This window comes from Microtus pennsylvanicus, chromosome 5, assembly GCF_037038515.1.
Source record: "Microtus pennsylvanicus isolate mMicPen1 chromosome 5, mMicPen1.hap1, whole genome shotgun sequence".
Lineage (NCBI taxonomy): Eukaryota > Metazoa > Chordata > Mammalia > Rodentia > Cricetidae > Microtus > Microtus pennsylvanicus.
In genome coordinates this window covers 67,063,777-67,084,344 of record NC_134583.1, presented here as the reverse complement: position 1 = coordinate 67,084,344, position 20,568 = coordinate 67,063,777, and the positions used below count along the sequence as shown (strand labels likewise).

The 20,568-nt window shown below is 51.2% G+C and overlaps 1 protein-coding gene across 1 annotated transcript in view; it reads left to right on the top strand.

Annotated features, from left to right (window-relative positions):
- Gsg1l (GSG1 like) overlaps positions 1 to 20,568 on the top strand; it is a 195,192-nt gene that overhangs the window by 108,628 nt on the left and 65,996 nt on the right. The window contains exon 3 of the mRNA XM_075972157.1: positions 11,972 to 12,124. Coding sequence (XP_075828272.1) covers positions 11,972 to 12,124 — 153 coding nt within the window. The remainder of the gene's footprint in view (positions 1 to 11,971; positions 12,125 to 20,568) is intronic.

The following is a 20,568-nucleotide window of genomic DNA, read 5'->3' as shown; positions in this document are numbered from 1 at the left end:
CTCTGGAGGCCTGGTTTTTTCTGTCTTCACTGGTGGCTTAGTCAGTGCTGTGGCTAGCAGCATCAGATGGAGCGGTGGAGATGCTCCCCAGGAGGCAGACTGACCAGCAAGCAGACATTCAGGGCTGTGATAGACATCCTTACAGTGCCAGCAAAGGCCAGCAAAGGCTACTTGGGCTGTAGAGGACTCTGCTAGCAGCCTGCACAAGGGCTTATGCCAGGCCCCTTCAGGCACAGCTGCATCCAGGTGCTCTGACCAAGCCATTTTCTACACCAGCTTCCCGAGGGCAGATTCTGTCAGGACAAAGGTGCCCACCGCAGCTTCAGCTCCCCCTTCCCAGTTTAGCTGCCTCTAGTGGGAAGGGGAGCCAAATGGTTCCCAAAAGTGAGGTTGGGCCCTGACTGGCTCAGCTCCAGTCACGTGTCCAGTACAAAGTCTTAAGCTTGGACAAGGGTGCCCAAGGTGGTGATCTGGCCCTATCTGCAGAGGACCTGGGAACTGGAGAAATAAATGCTTCTTCGAGGGAAGGCCACTTTCTCTTCTCCGCCTCCTAGAGTTCATCTTTAAAAAGCTTCGCTTAATAGGCCTGCTTCAAGAGCTGTCTCATGGGATTTTAATCTAAATTTTATTACTACTGAGGTTGGATCTATTTTTCCATCTGATCTTAACTGGATTGGCTCCTTCTTTTGTGAACTGTCTGGAAACCTAACCTTTTGGGCCTCCTTAAAAAACTTCCTTTTTTTTGAAACCTCAAACCTCAGGCACTGGGAAGCCGCTGCTCTCAAAGGCCGCCAGCCTGCTTATTCCCTGGGACTTTGATCTTTATAAACACCAAAGGAAATGCCGTTTTTATTGGCAAAAGCTTTGTGGGTGCCTCCAGATGAGAGAGCAAACTCTAAGCTGGGGAGTCTGGATATTTTTAAACTTCCCTACCAGAGTGATAAAGCCGGGATCCTGTGGTCCAGGTGGGGGTGGCAGGGAGAGGGCATGATGAAGGATGCTGCCTCCTTCCAGGGTTGGCACAAGGTGGCTGACAGGCCAGACGGATCCCCCTCCCTGTGATACACACACGCACACACACACACCTACATACACTTGCACATGCACACACATGTGTGCGTACACACTCACACAGTGGTACTGTTTTCCCTCCAGGCCAATGTCCCCTGGACCAGAATAATCCTGATCTATCAGTGAGGCATGGTGGGTTTGCCTATCATCCAAGCACTGGGGAGGCAGAGCGGGGGTGGGGGGATGGGGGGGTGGGGGGGGGTGGGGGGGGTGGGCACGGGACAGTGATGAGTTCAAGATCACTAGCCTTCACTTCCTTATCTGTCTAATTCAAGTTTTATGGCTCTCCTCTTGCCCTTGTGGCGGAATCCCCCTGGGGATTCTCTAGCAAGGTCAGTCACTTGCTTCTTGTCCTCACCGCCAGGCTGGCTCCACTAGCTCAGCAGTCTTCCCCACAGTGGCCTTTGCTCCCTGCATCCTGGCAACCTTCTTGTGTATTTTGTTGTTTCCTGAAAGGCCCCACTGAGGCTCTGTCATTCAGATAAAGCAGCCCAGTCCCTGCAAGGTTTAGGTCACTCGCCCACATGCTTCTAGGCACAGGAAGCAGCATGCACACCCCAACACTGTCCCTTCCCTTTGGAGGGAGTCCCAGCTCTGCTGCCTGTTGGTTGGAGTCCTGGGCTTGGCACTTAACCTCCGTTTCCTCACACACACAGGGTGGTGATGGAGATGCATGCTTGCTGTCTGTTGAGTGCAGCTATGGTGCCTGGCTCTCCTGGCTGACATAGTAATGGCCATGATGGAGTGGGACCCAGGTGAGGTGCACCTGGGGAGCTGGGCCAGGTCCATTTCTTCTGTGCCTATGGTGCTGATGCAGGATCTAGGCTTGGGATGTGGTTCTCTTCTGCTTTGGTTTCTTTCCTCACTGCTATGATAAAACACCAACAGAAACAACCAAAGGGAGGGAAACCATGTTTTAACTCATGGTTCCAGAGCATTTCCACCAATTGCAGCAGAGAAGGCACGGTTGATGAATTCATGATGGCGGAACTGTATGGTGGAAGCTGCTCACATCTTGGTGGGCCTCAAGTTCAATGGGAGGCCAGAACCAAGGGCAGGTATTACCTTCAAAGGCCTCATCCTAGTAAGCTACTTCTGGCTAAGGCCTGCCTCCTAAAGGTTCAATGGTCTCCCCAAACCGCCTAGGGGAAGTTGCCCAAAACACAAGCCTGAGGGAGCCACTTATAACTCAGTTCTAACAGGCACAGTGGCTTCTGTTTCTCAGACCAGATTAGTGAAGAGGGACATTGCCTTGGAAGGATTGGATCCATCAGGTCACAGTAAGAGGGTCCCAGTGGGGCAAAGGGCAGAGGCCATAGCCGGCTTGGCCTCCAGCTACTAGATAGCCTATATGTCCTCTGCTGCCCACTCTACCTGGCTTCCTGGGACCAGAGACTTGAGTTTTCTCCACCCCACCCCCTCTTCCAGTCTCTATGCTCTCCTCTGAAAAAGGGGGCAGTGAGAAGATTCTAGGTCCAACAAGAGCCAAGCCTGGGCTTTCCTTTTTGTGTGTCTCACTAAATCCCTGCTGTAGTGCTCAGGGAGGCGAGGTCACTCGCATACCGCACAGCAAGCAGGCATTGAGCTGGATTGCAGGATGTCCTCATTAGGGTTTCTATTGCCGTGATGAACACCAGGACCAACAGCAACTTGGGGAGGAAAGGGTTTATTTGGTTTGCGCTTCCACATTAGAGGCATCACTGAGGGAGGCCAGGGTGGGAACCCAGAGGCAGGAACTGATGCAGAGGCCTGGGAGGAGCACTGGTTACTGGTTGTTCCCTGTGGCTTGCTCAGCCCAGGAACACCTGCCCAGGTGTCACTACCCAGAGGACCCTCCCACATGAAATAGTAATCCAGAAAATGCCAATGTGATGGCCGTGTTTTCACAACTGAAGTTCCTCTTCCCAGATAACTCCGGCTATGTCAAGTAAACAAAAACAAACAAGCAAACACTAACAAGGACAAGGAAGATTTCCGTTCCTCCGCCCCGGTAACAGCCATGCGACTCTAGACCTGCAGCAGGTGGCATGGGAGCAGCTGATGTCCACGAGGTCCAGGGAGTTTCCCGCCATGCCCTGCTGGCCTCATCCCCCAACTCCCTAAGGGCCTCTGAGTTCCATCGCTGACTGTGCACACCTGGTCTTCCTCTCTCACACGGCTTCTTCCAGCGGTCACTCAGAACGACCTGTCTGTTCACACTGTGGCCTGCTGAGGGAATGTGGTCCTGGCCTGGCCAATTCTCAAAAAGGATCTTGATTCTTTAAAAATATAGCCATGACACTGAATTGTAAATTTAAGAATATCATAGGTGGCTGTGAAGAGAAAAGGGGGATAAAAATTGAGACAGAAAAGGACAAAAGGAGGAGTGGGAGAAGTTGGGGGAAGGAGCACAAAGTCACAGAAGCCCAGAAGCCTGCCCTCAGGACTCCTTGAAATTCTCTGCCTGCCTCTGTCACAGACAGAAACAGGAGGTTGGGTGACCTGAGAGCAGACTGAAGGCCTGCCTGTGGGGCCAGAACTCAACGTTGGCCTTGTGAGCTCCTGCCTCCTTCCTCCCCACCATCCAGTCCCAGCACGTGAGGCAGTGGTGTGTTCCCCAAGTCAGCATCTGAGGCCTGAAGAGAAAGAGCAATTGCTGTCATCTGGTGCTGAAGGCCAAGGTCACAATGACAGGCCTCAGATGTTGTGCGACTGTCCTCAGCTCCAGCAGCGCCCCTTCTAAAGGGCACGTCTGCCGGAGATGGTTTAGACGTGACAGGGACTGTGGCCTCCGAGGAGGGAGAGCATTGTCAGAGACAAAGCAGTTTGTTCAGTGGTCGCTGATGAGAGAGGAAAGGGGACTCCTGAAGACCTCCTATGTACTGGGGCTCTTCCCCTAGAGGATACACCAAGAGGAAGGGTCAAGCCACTTTCTTTACACAGGGGTCTCCCTGGCACCCCTGCTGAGGCTAGGATGGGCAGGAGAAGAAACCTGGTGGCTTAAAACAGCATGGATGCATCTAGAGATGAAGTTCACAGTGTGAAGTCCAAACGTCTGTCACAAGGGCTGGATTGCTTTCTGGAAACTTCCTGGTGCTGGAGATGGAATCCAGGGCCTTGCTTATACCGGGCAAGTACTCACTACAGCTGAGCCCCACCCCCAGCCCTGTGTGACACTTTCTTGATGCCCTCCAGAACCTGTTTTTCTGCTCAATTTCATTCACCCAGAGCCTTGAAGTGCTGCGTCCAGAGTCAGAAGTCGGGGTGCACTTGCAATCATAGAGTTTGGGAGGCTGACGTGGGAAGGTCACAGATTTGAGACAGCTTGGGCTATCTAGGGAGATCCAGTGTGAGCAATAACCAGACACAGAAAAAAAAACATGCCCCTGTAGTGTCAGAGTTAGTCCTATCATGTGGGCTATAAACTCATGGAGGAGCTAGGAAGAGCTGAGGTGCCCGGTGTGGTCTGTGTCCCCTGTCGGAGCTCTGTTAGGAGGTAACCCTGGCTTAACTTGGCCCAACCTCTGTGGCCATGTAAGGATGCGGGCTCATTATGCCACACCCACCCAGTTTGCAAATGAACTTCAGAACACTGGAGTTTGATGAGGCGCTTCTTATTTTTAAATGTTGACAATGAGTGTGGATATTTTTAAAAATATTGTGTGGGCCAAACAAGACATTTCTGCCGCTTGGATTCTGTCTGCTGGAAGCTTGCAAGAGAGAGCCCTGGCTTTCCCAAGGGGGAAGCTGAGACCCCAGCAGCAGATGAACCTTTGAGCCTGCTACGCCCTTTGGTCTCTCTCAGTTTCCCCTACTGAATACCCCTTTCCTCCAAACTTCTGTCCCTCGGCTGCTAATAGAATGCCCACCCTTATGTTCCCATTATGTGACAGAAAACAGCTCGGGGGGGGGCACGGAGCCCCAGCCTGGCTCTGCCTCTGCCTTGCTCTGAGACAGTACATCCCAGCTGGGCTGTGGACAGGAAGCCTCTCATTTGCAGGTGACTCCAGACTCCCCCTCCTGCTTCTGCGAGGCTTCAGGCCTTTTCCTGGCAGCCCACGCCTTCTGGTCACTGATCCCCCCACACTGACATTTCATAAGCAGCAGCTGTCACTGAGCCGTTCCCAGCCCCAGCAGACCGGCTTGTGTCATTTACATGATTTAACATGCTTGGCGTCAGGGCACGCTGCCCAGCTCAGCCCACAGCCACTGTGCTGGGCCTTATTGATCCAGTATAGTAAACTGATGGATTCTTTTTCATTTATTTATTTTGAGGAAAAAGGTTGTTTTTTCCCCCACCATCGCATCTTGGGGTCTTATGTTCCCTGTGACTTTGCAACAGTTGCCCTTTGAGCTCTCAAGGATTTTATCTGTCTAAGGCTGTTGTCTCAGGCCTTAGGGGTCCGTCCCCTGGATGACATCACACCAGGAACACTGAGAATCTTAGTAGGAACAGCTCAGGCTTCATCTATCAAGTGCAGACAGAGAGGTGCTAGCCCTTGCCTCACCAATGAGCTACCAGTCCTTACATTGGGTCAGGAAGTGGGTGCAGAGGCTCCACTTTCACGTGGGAACACTGGGATTCGATAGGTGTCCCCTGCGCAGGCTCCTCCACCTGTGCTTCTCTGCCTTAGCGTTGATAACTATGACCTGGTTTTCATTCATGACCCAGGGACTGTGGCTTCACATGGTGATGGCTGCTGGCCCAATCTCAGGGGTGACCTTGCTGGGCCCCATCGACCTGTGTAATGATGGTGGCATATGTAGCACTGGTCCCATGAGAACACAACCAAACTGAAACTCCTGTCACTGTCCTTCCATCACAAAATGTCGCTCTTCTGCTCGGGTGATGCTGACCCTAACGAATCCAGCACACCCACAGTCAGGCAGAGACAGAGAATATCCAGATACATATGGTGTGATGTACTTCTAAGGATATTCACTAAATGTGTTTACAATCTATACTTTCCATATGTGGGCGGTGCATGTGAGGATGCATACCTATCTACCGTTCTATGTATGTGTGTGTGTGCGCGCGCGCGCATGCGTGTGTGTGTGTGCATGCGCATGTGTGCATCTGTGCACGTGCATGTGTGTGTGCATGCGCGTGCGTGAGTGTGCATATGTGTGTGTGTGGCGCCATGAGGGTGATTACACACCCACTCTGCAGTTTCCTGTGTGTGGTGTTGAAAGAACTCAGGCATGCGAATGCAGAGGTGAAAAAAGGAGCTTGAGCATCTTCCTCTGTTGCTCTCCACCGTTTCTTTCCATCTACTGAGGGCAGAGTCTCTCCCTGCATCTGGAGCTCACCCTTTGGGCTAGGCTGTCTGGCATGCCCCCAGAGTCAACCTGCCTCTGGCCTCCAATGCTGGAGTTACGGACATGTACCATTGTGCTCAGTTTTTTATGTGGATGCCAGGGGTTCGAACTCAAGTCCTCAAGTCAACACTTTTACCCATTAAACCTTCTCCCTACCCCCTGATTTTCATTATAGATTAATTAATTAATTAATTACATTTTAGATAGAATCTTGTGCATCTCAAGCTAGGCTTGAGCCAGATGTTTAGATGAAGATGACCTTAAACTCTTGATTCTCCTGCCTCCCCAAGCCCAAGTACTGGGGTTAGAGGCATGAGCTACCACGCCCCAGTCATGGTGCTGACTTTCATGTTATTTAGCGTGAACTCTACTTAAAAGCATGTTTACTGTAAAAACAAGCCTTTTGATGGCATCTCCTTCCATCAAGAGGTAGTCACTCTTTCCCACAAGCCCGCATGGCCAGGTATGTGGTAGGGGCATGCTGTGTCCACACAGCTCTTGGGAGGCATTCCCTCCTTCTCAGAGCGAGGCTTGACTATAATTGTTTTTTTTAAATATTTATTTATTTATTTATCATGTATACAATATTCTGTTTTGAGTGTATGCCTGCAGGCCAGAAGAGGGCACCAGACCTCATTACAGATGGTTGTGAGCCACCATGTGGTTGCTGGGAATTGAACTCAGGACCTTTGGAAGGGCAGTCAATGCTCTTAACCGCTGAGCCATCTCCCCAGCCCCTGACTATAATTGTTAATTATTATACTTGTTCACCAGCAATGGCCCTACTTACACACACACACACACACACACACACACCAGCAGCAGCAAGCCCATGGGATCCACAGGGACTTCTGCACTGTCTGTCATTCTGGCTCCGTGGCTACCATGCTCACTTCTCAAATGAGAGCAGCAGGGATGGAGGTGACCCCCATTCAAGGTCACCGGAGGCTGAGGCTGGATTCCCCCAGGTGTCTCTGAGCTCAGTGAGGAGCCGACCCTGGCTGGCTCTCAGCTGGGGAGACACTGCAGGGAACGGAAATCATTCCTGCAGACCCATCAATCCCATCAGTGTCGGGTCAGAGTTGACCTCACCAAGCTGTTTTTTAAAAAGCCAAGAAGTGCAGCTAACAGGATTAACTGTCAGCTCGGCCCCACCTGATGAGAAATCTTTCCATTCCTTCTGCCCCTGAAGGTCACCCATTCCCTGCTGCAAATCTAGCCATTAGTGGCAAGTTCGGGGACCGGCCCCATCCCATCTTTGCTTACAGGTCTCTCCCCCATCACCAAGGCACCTGCTGCTCCCCTCTCTCCCCAGTCCCCCAGGGGGCTACTGTCTACCACCACTTTACTATTCCCACCGGCTGCTCTGTGTCCCCCAGACACCAACACCTGCTATCCCAGCACTGACCTTTGTTCCCCAAAGTCAACTCTCTTTTCTCTCTCTCTCGTTGTGTGTGTATGTGTGTGTGTGTGTGTGTGTGTGTGTGTGTGTGTGTGTGTGCAAAAGGAAGATGGGGGATCTGAACCTGAGCGTCTATCCACACCGTCTGCAATCCCCTCTGCCAGTGCCTTTCTTTTGTCTCTCTCTATTAATTAGTGTGTATTATTTGTAAATAAGAATCACTATGACATTTACACATGTAAACAATGTATTTCCATCAATTCCACCCTTCTCTTATCCTCCCTCCCCTCCTGGCACCCTCCACAGTCTCCCTTCTACTTAATAGAAATATAGGTTCTGATAACGAGAAGAAAAGTGTTTGGCTTATTTCACCTAACCCGATGACTCCAGTTCTATGTATTTCCCTAAAAATGATATCATTCCATTCTTTTTTATGGCTAAATAGTACTCCTCTATGCATATGCAACAATGTTTTCCTTATCTGGTCATCTGCTGGCTCTGTGTGTATCTACTGAGGCTAGAAGAGCAATGGACACTGGCGTGCGGTGTCCCTGTGACATGCAGAGTTGGACTCCTTTGGGTACACCCCAGGAGTGGCACAACTGGGTCACATGGTCATCCTGTTTTGTTTGTTTGCCATACCTGCCTGCTGGTTTCCACAGTGGCTGCAGCAGCCATTTATAGTACATAGCTCCCAGTCCTGGGGTGTCAGGTGGGGTCTGAGCCTCTGCACTCCCCTTCACCAGTTCCCGGTGCCCGGTGCCTCTGGATAGCTGGTCAAGATGCTACGGACACCATTGACTTGAATCTAGATCTGATTGAAGACCAGGATTGACCCCCGCAAAAAGATGAGCCAGGGAGGGTCCTTGAGAGGTGGAGATACTCCAAACAGCAGAGGGAGCCATTCTGATGGAAGAGTTCCTGGGGGCAACGAATTGTTCAAATGACACACAGCAGTTCCCTTTATGGAGTGGAGGGCTCTAATGTCCCCAAAGGCTGACAGCAATGGAGAGCTGGTGCCGCCCTAGCCAGGAGAGGATGCGTAAAGCCAAGAAGGCAGAACACAGCATAGGTAGTCCTGGGCGGGGCAGACTGGGCAGACACCAGTGTCCCATTACCCCTGAGGGCTGAGCCATGGGTCCGGGCAGCTCAGGTCCCTGGATGCAGACCTGAGTAGAGACGTGGGAGGATGTCTGGATGGCACGGAGGAAGGAGGTGGGGTAGAAGAGAAATCCACAGAGAATCACCAGCATGGGAAGTAACTACACAACATGCTGGGCCCGAGGCTCAGCCTCCTTCTACAACATGGCCAGTAGGAGCTTGGGATGTGACACAGTTGGTAGAGGATTGCCCAGCATGAATTTCTGGGTTCAGTTTCTAGCACCTCATAAAATTAGGCATGGTGATATATGTCTGAATTCCAAGCATTTGGGTTGTGGAGGCAGGAGGATCAGGAGTTCAAGTCCATCCTGAGCTACACAGCAAGTTGGAGGCCAGCGCAGACTTCATGAGACCCTGATATTCACCCTACACCCCAAATTGAAAACCATTAGAAAGGTTTTAAGAATGCGTTGTTAGTACCACTAAGGACCCTTTGGATGGAGGTAATGAGAAGTTTTAGAACTGCTTCTTTATTCTCTGGTTCAACTCAATATTTCGATCTTTTGAGGAAATTGAGCTGTGCCACCTGCATCTCAGTCACTGCTTCGGGGGATTTTTATTTGCCTCTTGGGAGTGGGGTTGGTTCCTTGGGAGCAGAGTGGGTACTAGTAACCAGAGCATCACTAGGCAGCCGGATAAAGTGCCAGCGGGGAGCACCCCTGATTTGGTGAGAATAGAGAACCTGGCACTTGTACCCCAGAAGTAGGCTGGGGGATTGGCTAGATTCAGCTCGTTATCCTCTCACTGGGCTCTGGAGCACATGCAAGAAAGCTCCGCCCATGTAAGTCAAAGAAGCTAATAATAATAACAGGCTAGGCACAGTGACACACCACTCTGATCCCAGCGGGGATTCAAGTGCCAGGCCAACCTGGGCTATCTAGTAAGACCTTATCTATGAAACACAAGCAAAATCATAATAATATACATTGTAATTGTCATGCTAAGTTTCAGACCCAGCAATAAATGACACTGAGGTCCCACCAATCTCCCAGTGCCTATAGAGGGCTTTGGGGATCCCTGGAGCCTTTTCTGTTTACCCACCAGAACATGCATTTCCCTCTGTGCCCTCCAGCGAGGTTGAGCAACTATAAGGCCCTGGTTGACACAGCTCTGAGATACTGCTTCCCAATGGTGCCACCACGGGTCAGACACGATCCTTCGGCTGAGCACCTACCCTCCTGTCCTCCCTGCATCCCCACATCCTCTACGCATGTCTCTTAAGGACATTCCCTTCCTAAAGGACTGCAATGACTATTTCTCTGGGGAGCAGTCACTTCCTGGATCCCCCTTCCAGAGCCCATTCCACAGAAGAGATCACTGAGGTTTTGAATGGGCCCCTCATGGCCAGTGAAACAGCCTGGATTTGATCCCAGGCCCCTTGGATCCCCAGAGATTCCTGGGCAAAGACAGAACTGCTGGTCCCTTCAGAGCCCAGCTCTGCCATCCTTGGAGGTAGGAGTAGGAAGCAGCTGGTCACACGTGCATGCGCAGCCGAGCACCAAGAATGAACACACGCATGCCGACTGCTCATCTCTCCTCATACAATTCAGGACCCAAACCCAAGGAATGGAGCCACCCACGCTTAGGCTGCTCTTCTCACTTCAATTGACCTAACTAACTAACTAGCTAACTAATTAACTAAACCCCCCTAGTCACATCCTCAGTCGAACCCAACTCAAGCAATTCCTCACTGAGACCGTTGACTGTCTTCATCTTCCCAACCTTGAGCCAGGTTTCTCTTTTCCACCGGCTCTTGCAACCATCTTGTGGCCAGCTCTCACAGAACGGAGTGGTCTTGGGTTTATTGCCAACCTGCCAGGCTTGATTCATAATCACTAAACACATCAGTGTGGTGTGGGTGGGGATCCATGCTGGGTGGGTCTCCATTCCTACTGTTTATACCGCCCCCTTCCATGGACCCACAAGTTCATCTCACCCCATTGACTCCATCTTCCATTGATGACCTCAGTCGGAAGCCCCTGGGCTCCATTCCCACGAGTCAGCATGCTCTGTGCACATGACGACATCAGCGGATCAGTGACCAGGTCCCTCACTGGGCCAACTAGAGTATTACATGGTACTCAGAAACTACTTCTCCCCCAGTGCTGGCACCACAGCTCTTAGTAGTACCCCTACTTTATAGAAAAATAAACTGAGGCACAGAGTTGGCTCCTGAGCCCCGGAGTTGGGTGGCGAGAAGCTTGGCCTGGCTAGACATGAACTGCTGGCTTAAGACAAGGTGCCAGGATGGGGTTCTCAAGGAAACCAGAGACCAGAAGAAAGCAGGTGCTGTGCAAGTGACAGACAGGAAGAGGAGGGGGTGACATTGTGGGACAGGAAAACACAGCTGTTCCTAAACTGGGTAGCAGGGCTAGTCGTCCAAGATGGACCCATACGGGAAAACCCAGAAGACACAGCAAAACCTAGAAGGGCTGAGGAGCGGCATCCCTTAGGAAGGGCTGAAGCCAGATGATCTTTCTCACTGGCACCTGTGAGCTTCTCTCCTGGTCCATCTCAGTGACATCATGGTCAGAGTCCTAGAAAAGGGCCATGACAGATCATTTCTAGGTCAGTGATCAAATTCTATCCATCATCTATGTCCAGGCTCACAGCACAGCACAGCAGCTCCTGGGAGAACCACAGGCCAAAGCCACAGACTTGGCAGTGCTGGTTTCTAGAAGGAGGTAGAGCAGGGTACAAGGGAGAGTGCAGGGTAGGTAAAGGCACAGGCAAGGCTTGAGGTCAGGTAATGGGATTAGGGACATTTGTCGCTCAGGTAACAGAGAACCTCCCCCAGTGGACTTAGCAATGGAAACTTTGCCCATGTGGAGTCTGCAGTAGGGTGACCCTCAGGGCTGAGATGAAGGGGCCCTGCTCTGTGCCTTCAGTGTCATCTTCACCCCACACTGGCCCGTCAGGGTGTCACAGCCCAGGAAAACCTAGAACTGAGCTTGGGTTTGCAGGGACCTGCTGTCTTTGGTGGGTGTGCTGGCTGCGTAGGGCGGACCGTTTCTCACCTGCTCCTGCCTTGCTCTCTAGGGGTGCTGTGGCTGTCAGTGGTCTCCGAGGTGCTCTACATCCTTCTGCTGGTGGTCGGCTTCAGCCTCATGTGTCTTGAGCTCGTCCACTCCAGCAGCGTCATAGACGGGCTCAAGCTCAACGCCTTTGCTGCCGTCTTCACGGTGCTCTCAGGTAAGGAGTGTGGAAAGCAGCGCGTGGGGGGGGGGCGGGGGTAACTGCTCATCTCCCCTGGCTCAGCCCCAAGGGATGCTGTGTACTGGAGCCTGGGGACATCCTCTGTGAGGATGGAAGAGCACAGGCTACTGCATCTCTTCTGAGCCCAGACCCTACCATTTATAAATGTCCACAGCATGCTGGGCACGAGGGTCTGGCTTTATAGTGACAAGTGCACATATATATACCCAGGGTCAGCCGTGTGGTGCTTAGCATGAATGTGTGGTGCCGCAGGAATGTATGTTGGGTTTGGGCATGAGGCAGGGAGGTGATGGAAAGGGGTGAGTGGAGGGGATCCCACAGGGCTACAAAGGAGGACAAGACAGTGAGGTGAAGGGAAGGGGTGAATGGAGGAGGATCCCACAGGGCTGCAGAGGAGAACAAGACAGTGAGGTGAAGAAAAGGGGTACACGGAGGGGGGTCCCACAGGGCTGCAGAGAAGGATCCCTTCTGTCTGAGGTTGCTGCTTAGTGTCAGAGCATAAAGATCCAAGTTCCATCCCTCGCCATGCCAGGAAAAGAAGGAAGGTGGAAGGAAGGAAGGAAGGAAGGAAGGAAGGAAGGAAGGAAGGAAGGAAGGAAGGAGAGGGAGGAACTAAAGGTGAGTTCATTGGCAGTGAGGACTTCTGCCTTGGCCCTCCCTTTATGGAGGTGGTGAGGAAGAAGCCCCCGCCCCCACCCCTGCCCCTGCCCCCAGTACTCAGAGAGATGGAGAAAGCACACCAAGACGGCCTTGGCCCTAGATGCATGGTATCCAGGTCCCAGAGTGTGGAGCAGAGAGTGCTCCAGAGTGTGGCCATTGTCCTCGGGGCTGACCAGCCATGCTGGCTGGCCTCTGTAAGGCATCTGTTCCTAAAAGACCATGTGCAAATTGAATTTCTATAATCTCGACAATCCCATTCTTCACGCACTGGAAGAACTGCCTTTGACAAGGGACATAATCACCTCTAATTGAGGTATGTATAGAAACCAGAGGGATTTCTCAAAGAACAGAGAGCTGAACTCAACAAGTTAGAGCCTGCTCCCCAGATCAAATGCACCACGAGGACCTGGGGGAGTCCGTGCAAAGGGGAAAGGTTTAGCGATAGCCTAGCACAGCATCTGGCTCTGTCTAGTTCCTGGTGCTCCCGGCTGAGACCCCTCCTGCCCTTTCCAGTCTTCTATTCATTTGTTCAGTCAGCATCCGCTGAAGGTCTGGTGGGTTCTAGTCACTGGCCTGGGTTTAGGGGATGAAGAAAGAAGACTTGCTCATAGGAAGGTTTTTTTTTTTTGTTTATTGCATTGAAGAAAGATGTGATGTTATCATAATGTGGCCTGGGTACGTCTCTGTCCCAGGCGGGAGGGCCATCCATTCCTCCCTAGGAAGCGTGATGCTAAACTGGGGTGTGAAGGAGCCATGCATGGCAGGAAGGCAGAGACAGGAGGAGAAAGGTGCTGAGGCGAGGCTGGAGAGCTGAGGTACCTCACTGCTCTACAGAGGCCTCCCAAGTTCGTCCTGCATGCACAGAGGTCAGTGAGCTGTTCAGAGCAAGGGGATAAGGAGTGGCAGGATCAGGTTCGTACTGGGGATGAGTTCTGAATTCAGGGTGGGGCCTGGATGGAACCAAGCAGCATGACAGTAGGGAGCTGGGTACAGGCCTGTCATCCCAACTATTGTGGAAGCTGAGGCAGGAGGATCACAAGAACCAAGACCAGCCTGGACTATGGACTGAGTTCCAGGCCAGTTTGTGGAACTTAGAGACTCTGTTTTTAAATAAAAGATAAAAGGAAGCCGGGGCTATAGCTCAGTGGCCGTGCTTGCCTGTCACATACGGAGTGTCTCACCATCCTAGCCACATCCTAGCCACCGCGAGACAGGGAAGCTGCCGTGGAAACCAAAATGAGAAATAGCAGAGATTAAAACAGGCACCCCCTCCATGGCAAGGCCCCTAGGACTCTGAGACAGTGGAGGAGCAGCCATTAGGGAATGGCAGGAAGGTGAGGTCAGGCTCGGAGTCCACAGAATTCAGAATCTGTGAAACAGTTTGGGAAACAATTTATGCCCTTATTTCTGCAGCTTGTAAATGCCACTCGTCATTCTCCCGCACCGTGGTGATGGGGCAGGCGTTGGGATTCAGTGACCTGCAGCATCCATCCTTTCCACGACCCACGGCAGCTGCCGCAGGTGTTCCGATGTGCAGCCTCTGGAGCAGGGCGCTTATTAGGCCTCTGCCAAGTCTTGTTTAACATGCTCACAAAACAGCGTGCATGTTCCCACATGAAGAGTCTTGAGTGTTTTGCTAAATGTATTCGCCGCGATTGGTTCCCTCTGTAATCAGCTGAAAGTATCGTTCTGAGAAGGGCTCCACAGGTCCTGACAGACAGGGAGCCCCTGACTCAGCCATGCAGAGGTCCCTAGCTGGCCTTTGCCTTTAGACAGACTGAGCAGCGGGCTGACTAAGAAGACATGGGGGATACAAGAGGGAGGTGGTCAGAGTGCTGGAGGGGGCTGGGTGCGCTCCTCATTCTGGCCAGCAGCCTCCTCTCTATTCCTTTCTCTCCCTCTGCCCCTCATCCAGGTACCCCTCCCACTGCCATGTAGTCTCCAGCCCTCCTCCCACCTTCTTTAGTCCAAACGAGTACACATCAGTTGTCAGCCAATGTGGCTTTAATGGTTATATCAACTGGACGAGATTTAGAGACAAGGGCTGAGCTAGTCCGTGAGGGAGGGTTAGATGGGCTAGTGGAGGAGGAAGGCCCATCTTCACCATTACCCACCATTCCACGGGCTGGGCTTGCAGGCTGCATGGAAAGGAGAAAGCCAGCTGAGCATCCCACGTCTCCCCTGCCTCTTGGTGCTGATGCTTCCCCGTCCTCCAGCAGCCATGATGAATGTACCCGCGACCCATTAGCTGAAAACTGGCCCTCCCTTCTTTAAGTTGCTTCGGTCAGGAATTGCAGGGATGAGGGAAAGCAGCTAACTAACACAAGCAGCCATTTCCATCCCACTCCATCCCACTTAGCTTCTTCCACAGGCTCAGCACGGCCTCTGCCCGTAAAAATGGAAGAAGCAGCAGCTCATCCTCCCAGCAGGGAGGCCCACTGCTAGCGCTGCTGGAGCAAACTGGCTGTCCATATAACTCCAGACATCTGAACAAGTCAGGGCTGGGGGAGGTTAATTGACCTGCTCTGGTTGGCACAGCTGGCCAATCATGGCCCTGGAATTAAGCCACTTCAAACTGGCTTTCAAGGGTCTCTGTGTCTCTGTGGCTTTCACAGAGTCACATTGTGGGTGTGACCAGGTAGGAGGACAAAGGATTTTCTTTTTGTCAATTAATGTGCAGAAAGAAGAAACTCAGACGTTAATAGCAGCCAGGTGAAGTGGTGAAGACCCAACTATCAGGTCATGGAGAGAAAGGGTTTAATATTTATTCTTAGGAGACACTAGGGAGATGGGGAGAGCCGAGCAAGGCAGAGACAAGCTTCAAGGCTCTTACAAAGACTGGTGTCCAACCTGCTGTTGGAAAGACACAGGAAACTGGTTTAGGGTGGCCCCTTGGGAACCTTAGAGGGGTGGAGTGATGTCGATGGGTCCCCTGGGTGGGTGGGGGAGCCACTGCAGTCCAGGAAGAGGCCAGTGCCGGTGCCTGGGGTGCACTGGGTCCTGCCACCTACTGAACCAGATGAGCCCAAGGTGAAAATGTTCCTCCGCTGGAGGAGAAAGCAGAGCCAGGCAGCTCTTATCATGCAAACTAGTTATTAGGGTTAATTAGCAATTATGAAAATTAGCCCACTGATTATAGCTGGTTATGACGGCAGCATTATGGGGGAGACGGGCTCCTGTGGCTCGGTTTGACTCACACCCCTTCACGTGAACCAGTCCTGACCTTGAGTTCTATCTTTGGCCTGCTTAGTCTGGTTTTAATGAGAATTCTGGTAGGTTTGTTGAATATCTCCCATCATTAGATAGGCGTGGCATCACATTCCTGGGAACCCATCATTCAAGAAGCTGAGGCAGGAGAATTGTGAGCTAAAAGAAATAAGAAAGGGTCCAACTGCATGGCACCAGGCAAAAGAAAGATAAAAATTCAAAGTATGGTTTCTATAATACATGCTGAGGTGATGTCTATAGGGTGTGCTGTGTTCAGGGTTGAGCTGACCTCTCATAATGTCTTTAGCCCGAGTGTGTGCACATCTGCTTATCTAACAGTGGCACCGTGCAGTGGGGGTCGCAGTGGGGGCAAGTCCGCCATGGGCTCATGCTACCATTCCTTGTAGTCTAGTGGTGAAGACCAGACTGTAGAGACAGGAAGCTGGCCTGTCTGCAATCCTGGCAGAGAGCTATTGAGCCCGGCGCCTGACATGCTGAGCTGTCCAGAGCAAGGCTTAGCCTGGGTCCGCAGACTGCCACCATCATCAGTATTCCTAGCTGTCCTCGAATATCCTGAGAGTGACAGCTGCAGGGAGCAGCCTTCTCTGGGTGAGGCCTGGTTCAGGTACTTCTCTCACTGAAGAGTGTCTGCTGTCTCTAATATCAGTGGTTGTACAGGTGGTGATGGCAAGGACTAGAATGATAATGCTTCCCATTGTTCCCATGGTGAACTTGTGGGGCCTGCAGTGGACCACACTTGTAGGGACTCACACAGCGCTCTGAGTTCAACTGCTTAAATCAGAAGAGAGAGTTAAAGTAATAAATAATTGAAAGCGTGTCGTTAGAGGGAGGAATCCTGTCTTATTGTACAGAAAGGTAGCTGTGGTTGACAATAATTGTGTATGGGTTACATTGCAAGACCTTGCCAGAAGACAAGGAGGAAGAGGAGAAAAGGGTGGAAGAGGAGGAGGGAAGGGTGGAAGAGGGGGAGGAAAGTGTAGAAGAGGAGGAGGAGGAAAGTGTAGAAGAGGAGGAGGAGGAAAGGGTAGAAGAGGAGGAGGAGGACAGGGTGGAAGAGGAGGAGAGGGTGAAAGAAGAGGAGGAGGAAAGTGTGGAAGAGGAGGAGGAGGAGGAAAGGGTAGAAGAGGAGGAGGAGGAAAGGGTAGAAGAGGAGGAGGAAGAAAGGGTAGAAGAGGAAGAGGAGAAAAAGGTGGAAGAGGAGGAGAAGGAAAAGGTGGAAGAGGAGGAGGAAGAAAGGGTAGAAGAGGAAGAGGAGAAAAAGGTGGAAGAGGAGGAGAAGGAAAAGGTGGAAGAGGAGGAGGAGGAGGAAAGGGTGGAAGAGAAGGAGGAGATTCTGAACAGGTCCCATACAGAGACCCGATGGTGACATGCATTAGTTATGTTTCTTGCTGCTGTGACAAACATCTGATAGAAGCCACTTAAGGAAGCAAAGTTTATTTTAGCTCACAGTGCAAAAGTGCAGTCCACCATGGCAGGGAAGACACGGAGGCAGGAGCATGAGGCAGCCAGCCACCGCTCCACAATCAGAAAGCAGAAGATGACTCCTCACTCCCTTTAGCCTTTCCACCCCAGCCTAGGGAATGGTGCCACCCATTTGTAGGGTGGGAGATGTTGCCGTGCTCCATTAAACCTTTCTCGAAACACCCTCACAGACATGCTCGGAAGCTTGTTTCCATGGTGATTCTAAAGTTTATCAGGTTGACAATGAAGATTCACCATCGCAGATGGCTATGTCAACTGCCCTAATCAACACACCACATGCCTGTGTTGGAATGTCACACCACCCCCAAATATGTACAGTTACTGAGTACTGTTTAAGAGAAAAACACTAAACCAGGGTCATAGCTCATTGGCTGCCGGCTCACCTAGCTCATGCACAGCCTGGTTCCATCCGCAGTGTCACAAAAGTGTATGAATTATTTTAATTAAAGATTTAAAATTACACAGTTTCAAAAATAAACAAACCAAAGTTGTAAGGATGTTCCAGATTGTGTTGTATTTATATTTATACAACTAAAAGTCACCCAAAGAGCATCTCCCAGGACTTGGGAGGTGAGGCAAGAGGATTGAAAGTTCTAGGCTAACCTGGGCTACATAGAAAGCCCCTGTCTGAAAATAAAACAAAGCAATAAAACAACGTTTCAACCTTGCATTCATGAAGGAACCGTGCTCAAGATCTGTGAAAACTATGCTGAGACCCCAAAGTGGGTCACAGGGTTTCTGGTACTTTGGGGACTGTGGGGGGGGACTATTTCCACACTTGTGGCCTTTTCCCCACCTTGTGGTGTCAGTGGAGGGGTGTTGGATCCTCCTTTGTCCTCTAGGCAACAGAACCTTAGTCCCAGAAAGGCTGCGAGCAGGCAGGACAATTTCTGCTCTCCTCCAGCTCCCGGGGAAAATGCAGCTGATGTAGGAAAACAAGCCATTTGGAAAATTCCTTCACATTCTAGCTCACTGTGGGCTTTCAGTAAGATCCACGTGGCATAAAGAGACACCTGTCCGTTTCCCTGGAAATAACCAGCTGTGTGAATTCAGCAACAGCCTATTTTGTTACGTAATGAGAAAAGGAACTTTGGGGATAAAATAAAAACTAACAAGGACTTGAAAGCTAGGGTTTGCGCAATGTTTTAAAGGTGAGCTATGGGGCCAAGCACAGGGTCTGGGGCATGGGAGAGGTTTGGTCACCGCCGAGCAGGGGGGCTCAAACTCTGGGAGGGTTCCCCCTTCATTGCAGACACCCCTAGCCTGAGGAACTAGGTGGGAAGGAAAGAGTGGCTACCTCCATCCATCATGGAGTCTGGGAAGTAGAACATTCTCTGGTTCCACTCTAACTCATCCGAGGGGATATTTATGAGTCCACTCCTGCCTGTGACTGACAAGTGTGTCTTCCCTCGGCTGCAGGAGGCTGTGGTGGAGTTCCGTGCTCAGTCCCCACCTTCCCTAGGTAAGGGCCTTACAGTCACACTTCCTCTCTTCTGTGGCTTTGGCGCTTAGTCTGCTTTGGAGATTGGGGATTCATGGTGGCTTTAGATCTTGCTGCAGCCTCCCCCAGACAGGATGAGTTCCCTGGGAGCCTAATTCCACTCTTTACCTCACCCATCCAAACTCAGGCTGTAAGAACCTCCACCCACGACTCCCACTAGCTTGACCCTTACCTTGCCGTAGCTCACTGGGTCTTTTGCCCACGCCTCAGAGGGCAAGTAGTTAGGTAGATTTTTGTGGTTCCCAGTTGCAAAGAGTGACACACGGGGTGGCTCATGGCATATCCCAGCACCCAAGAGGCTGGGGCAGAAGGATCATGAGGTTGGGGCAGGTCTGGACTACATAGTGAGACATAGTGTCTCAGAAAGAAAGACGGGGAGGAAGAGGAGGAGAAAGAGCAATGCTGTGTTCGTTATTTCCCTGACACTGTGACAAGCCCTGACAGAAGTGCTTGCACGGTGAAGGCTCATTTTGGCTCACAGCTTCAGAGGGATTTCAGCCCATCATAGTGGGATGAGGGAGTAGGGGTTGGGGGGATGGGGAGGTGGGGAGAGGCACGCTCTATCCACGGTAACAGGAGTATGTGGCAATGCTGTTCATTCACATCATGACAGCCCAGGAAGCAGAGATGACAGGTCAGAACCTAGGTCAGGCATAACCCTCCCAGGCCCTTGGTGACCAGCTTCTGCCATCCAGTCCCCACCCCCTAAAGTTTCCATAGCCTTGAAAATCATGCCACAGTATGGGAGCCAAGCACTTAAAACATAAGCCTGCGAGGGATACTGGAGATTTAAACCATAGCAATGCAGAGGATCTAAGTCATATAAATGAATATTTGCATATTATTAAAATTATTTTGGTTGAAGGTGATAAGGGCCTAATTAAATCAGATGAAGGAAGAGAGGGTGGTGATAGAAATTAGTTTGTTCAGTAACTGGAAGTAGGGGCTGGCCAGGCATCGGGCACAGCCTATTCAGGCCCTTAGGGTATCGCCTGCGTTAGCAGTCATTCACCGACTCTGTCAGTATGGACTCCAGACTCATGGAACTCCCAGAGGTAGAAAGGTCTGCTCCTGGAGTTCTCTCCATGCTGTGGGCTTAACACTTGGACCAAGCAGGGGCTGGGCCATGGTGGGCTCAAGGAAAATTGCTGATGGCAAATCCAGATGGATTGTTAAGTCAGAGGACTGACAGAGGCTCTGAGGTGGAGCCAAGGGACTTAGGCTTCTAGGAATAAGCAGTTTCTTCACTAAAAACTATGAACGTTTTCATCCCTATGACAAAATACTAGGGAAAAATAATTTTAAAGAGTGATGGAGGTGGGTCTTGTATCTTATCTGTTGCTTTCATTGGCTAACTAATAAAGAAAACTGCTTGGCCTGATAGGACCGAAAATTAGGTAGGCGGAGTAGACAGAACAGAATGCTGGGAGAAAGAAGCCAAGTCGCCATGATTCTCCCACTCCAGACAGACGCAGGTTAAGATCTTTCCTGGTAAGCCAGCTCATGGGCTACACAGATTATTAGAAATGGGTTAGATCAATATGTAAGA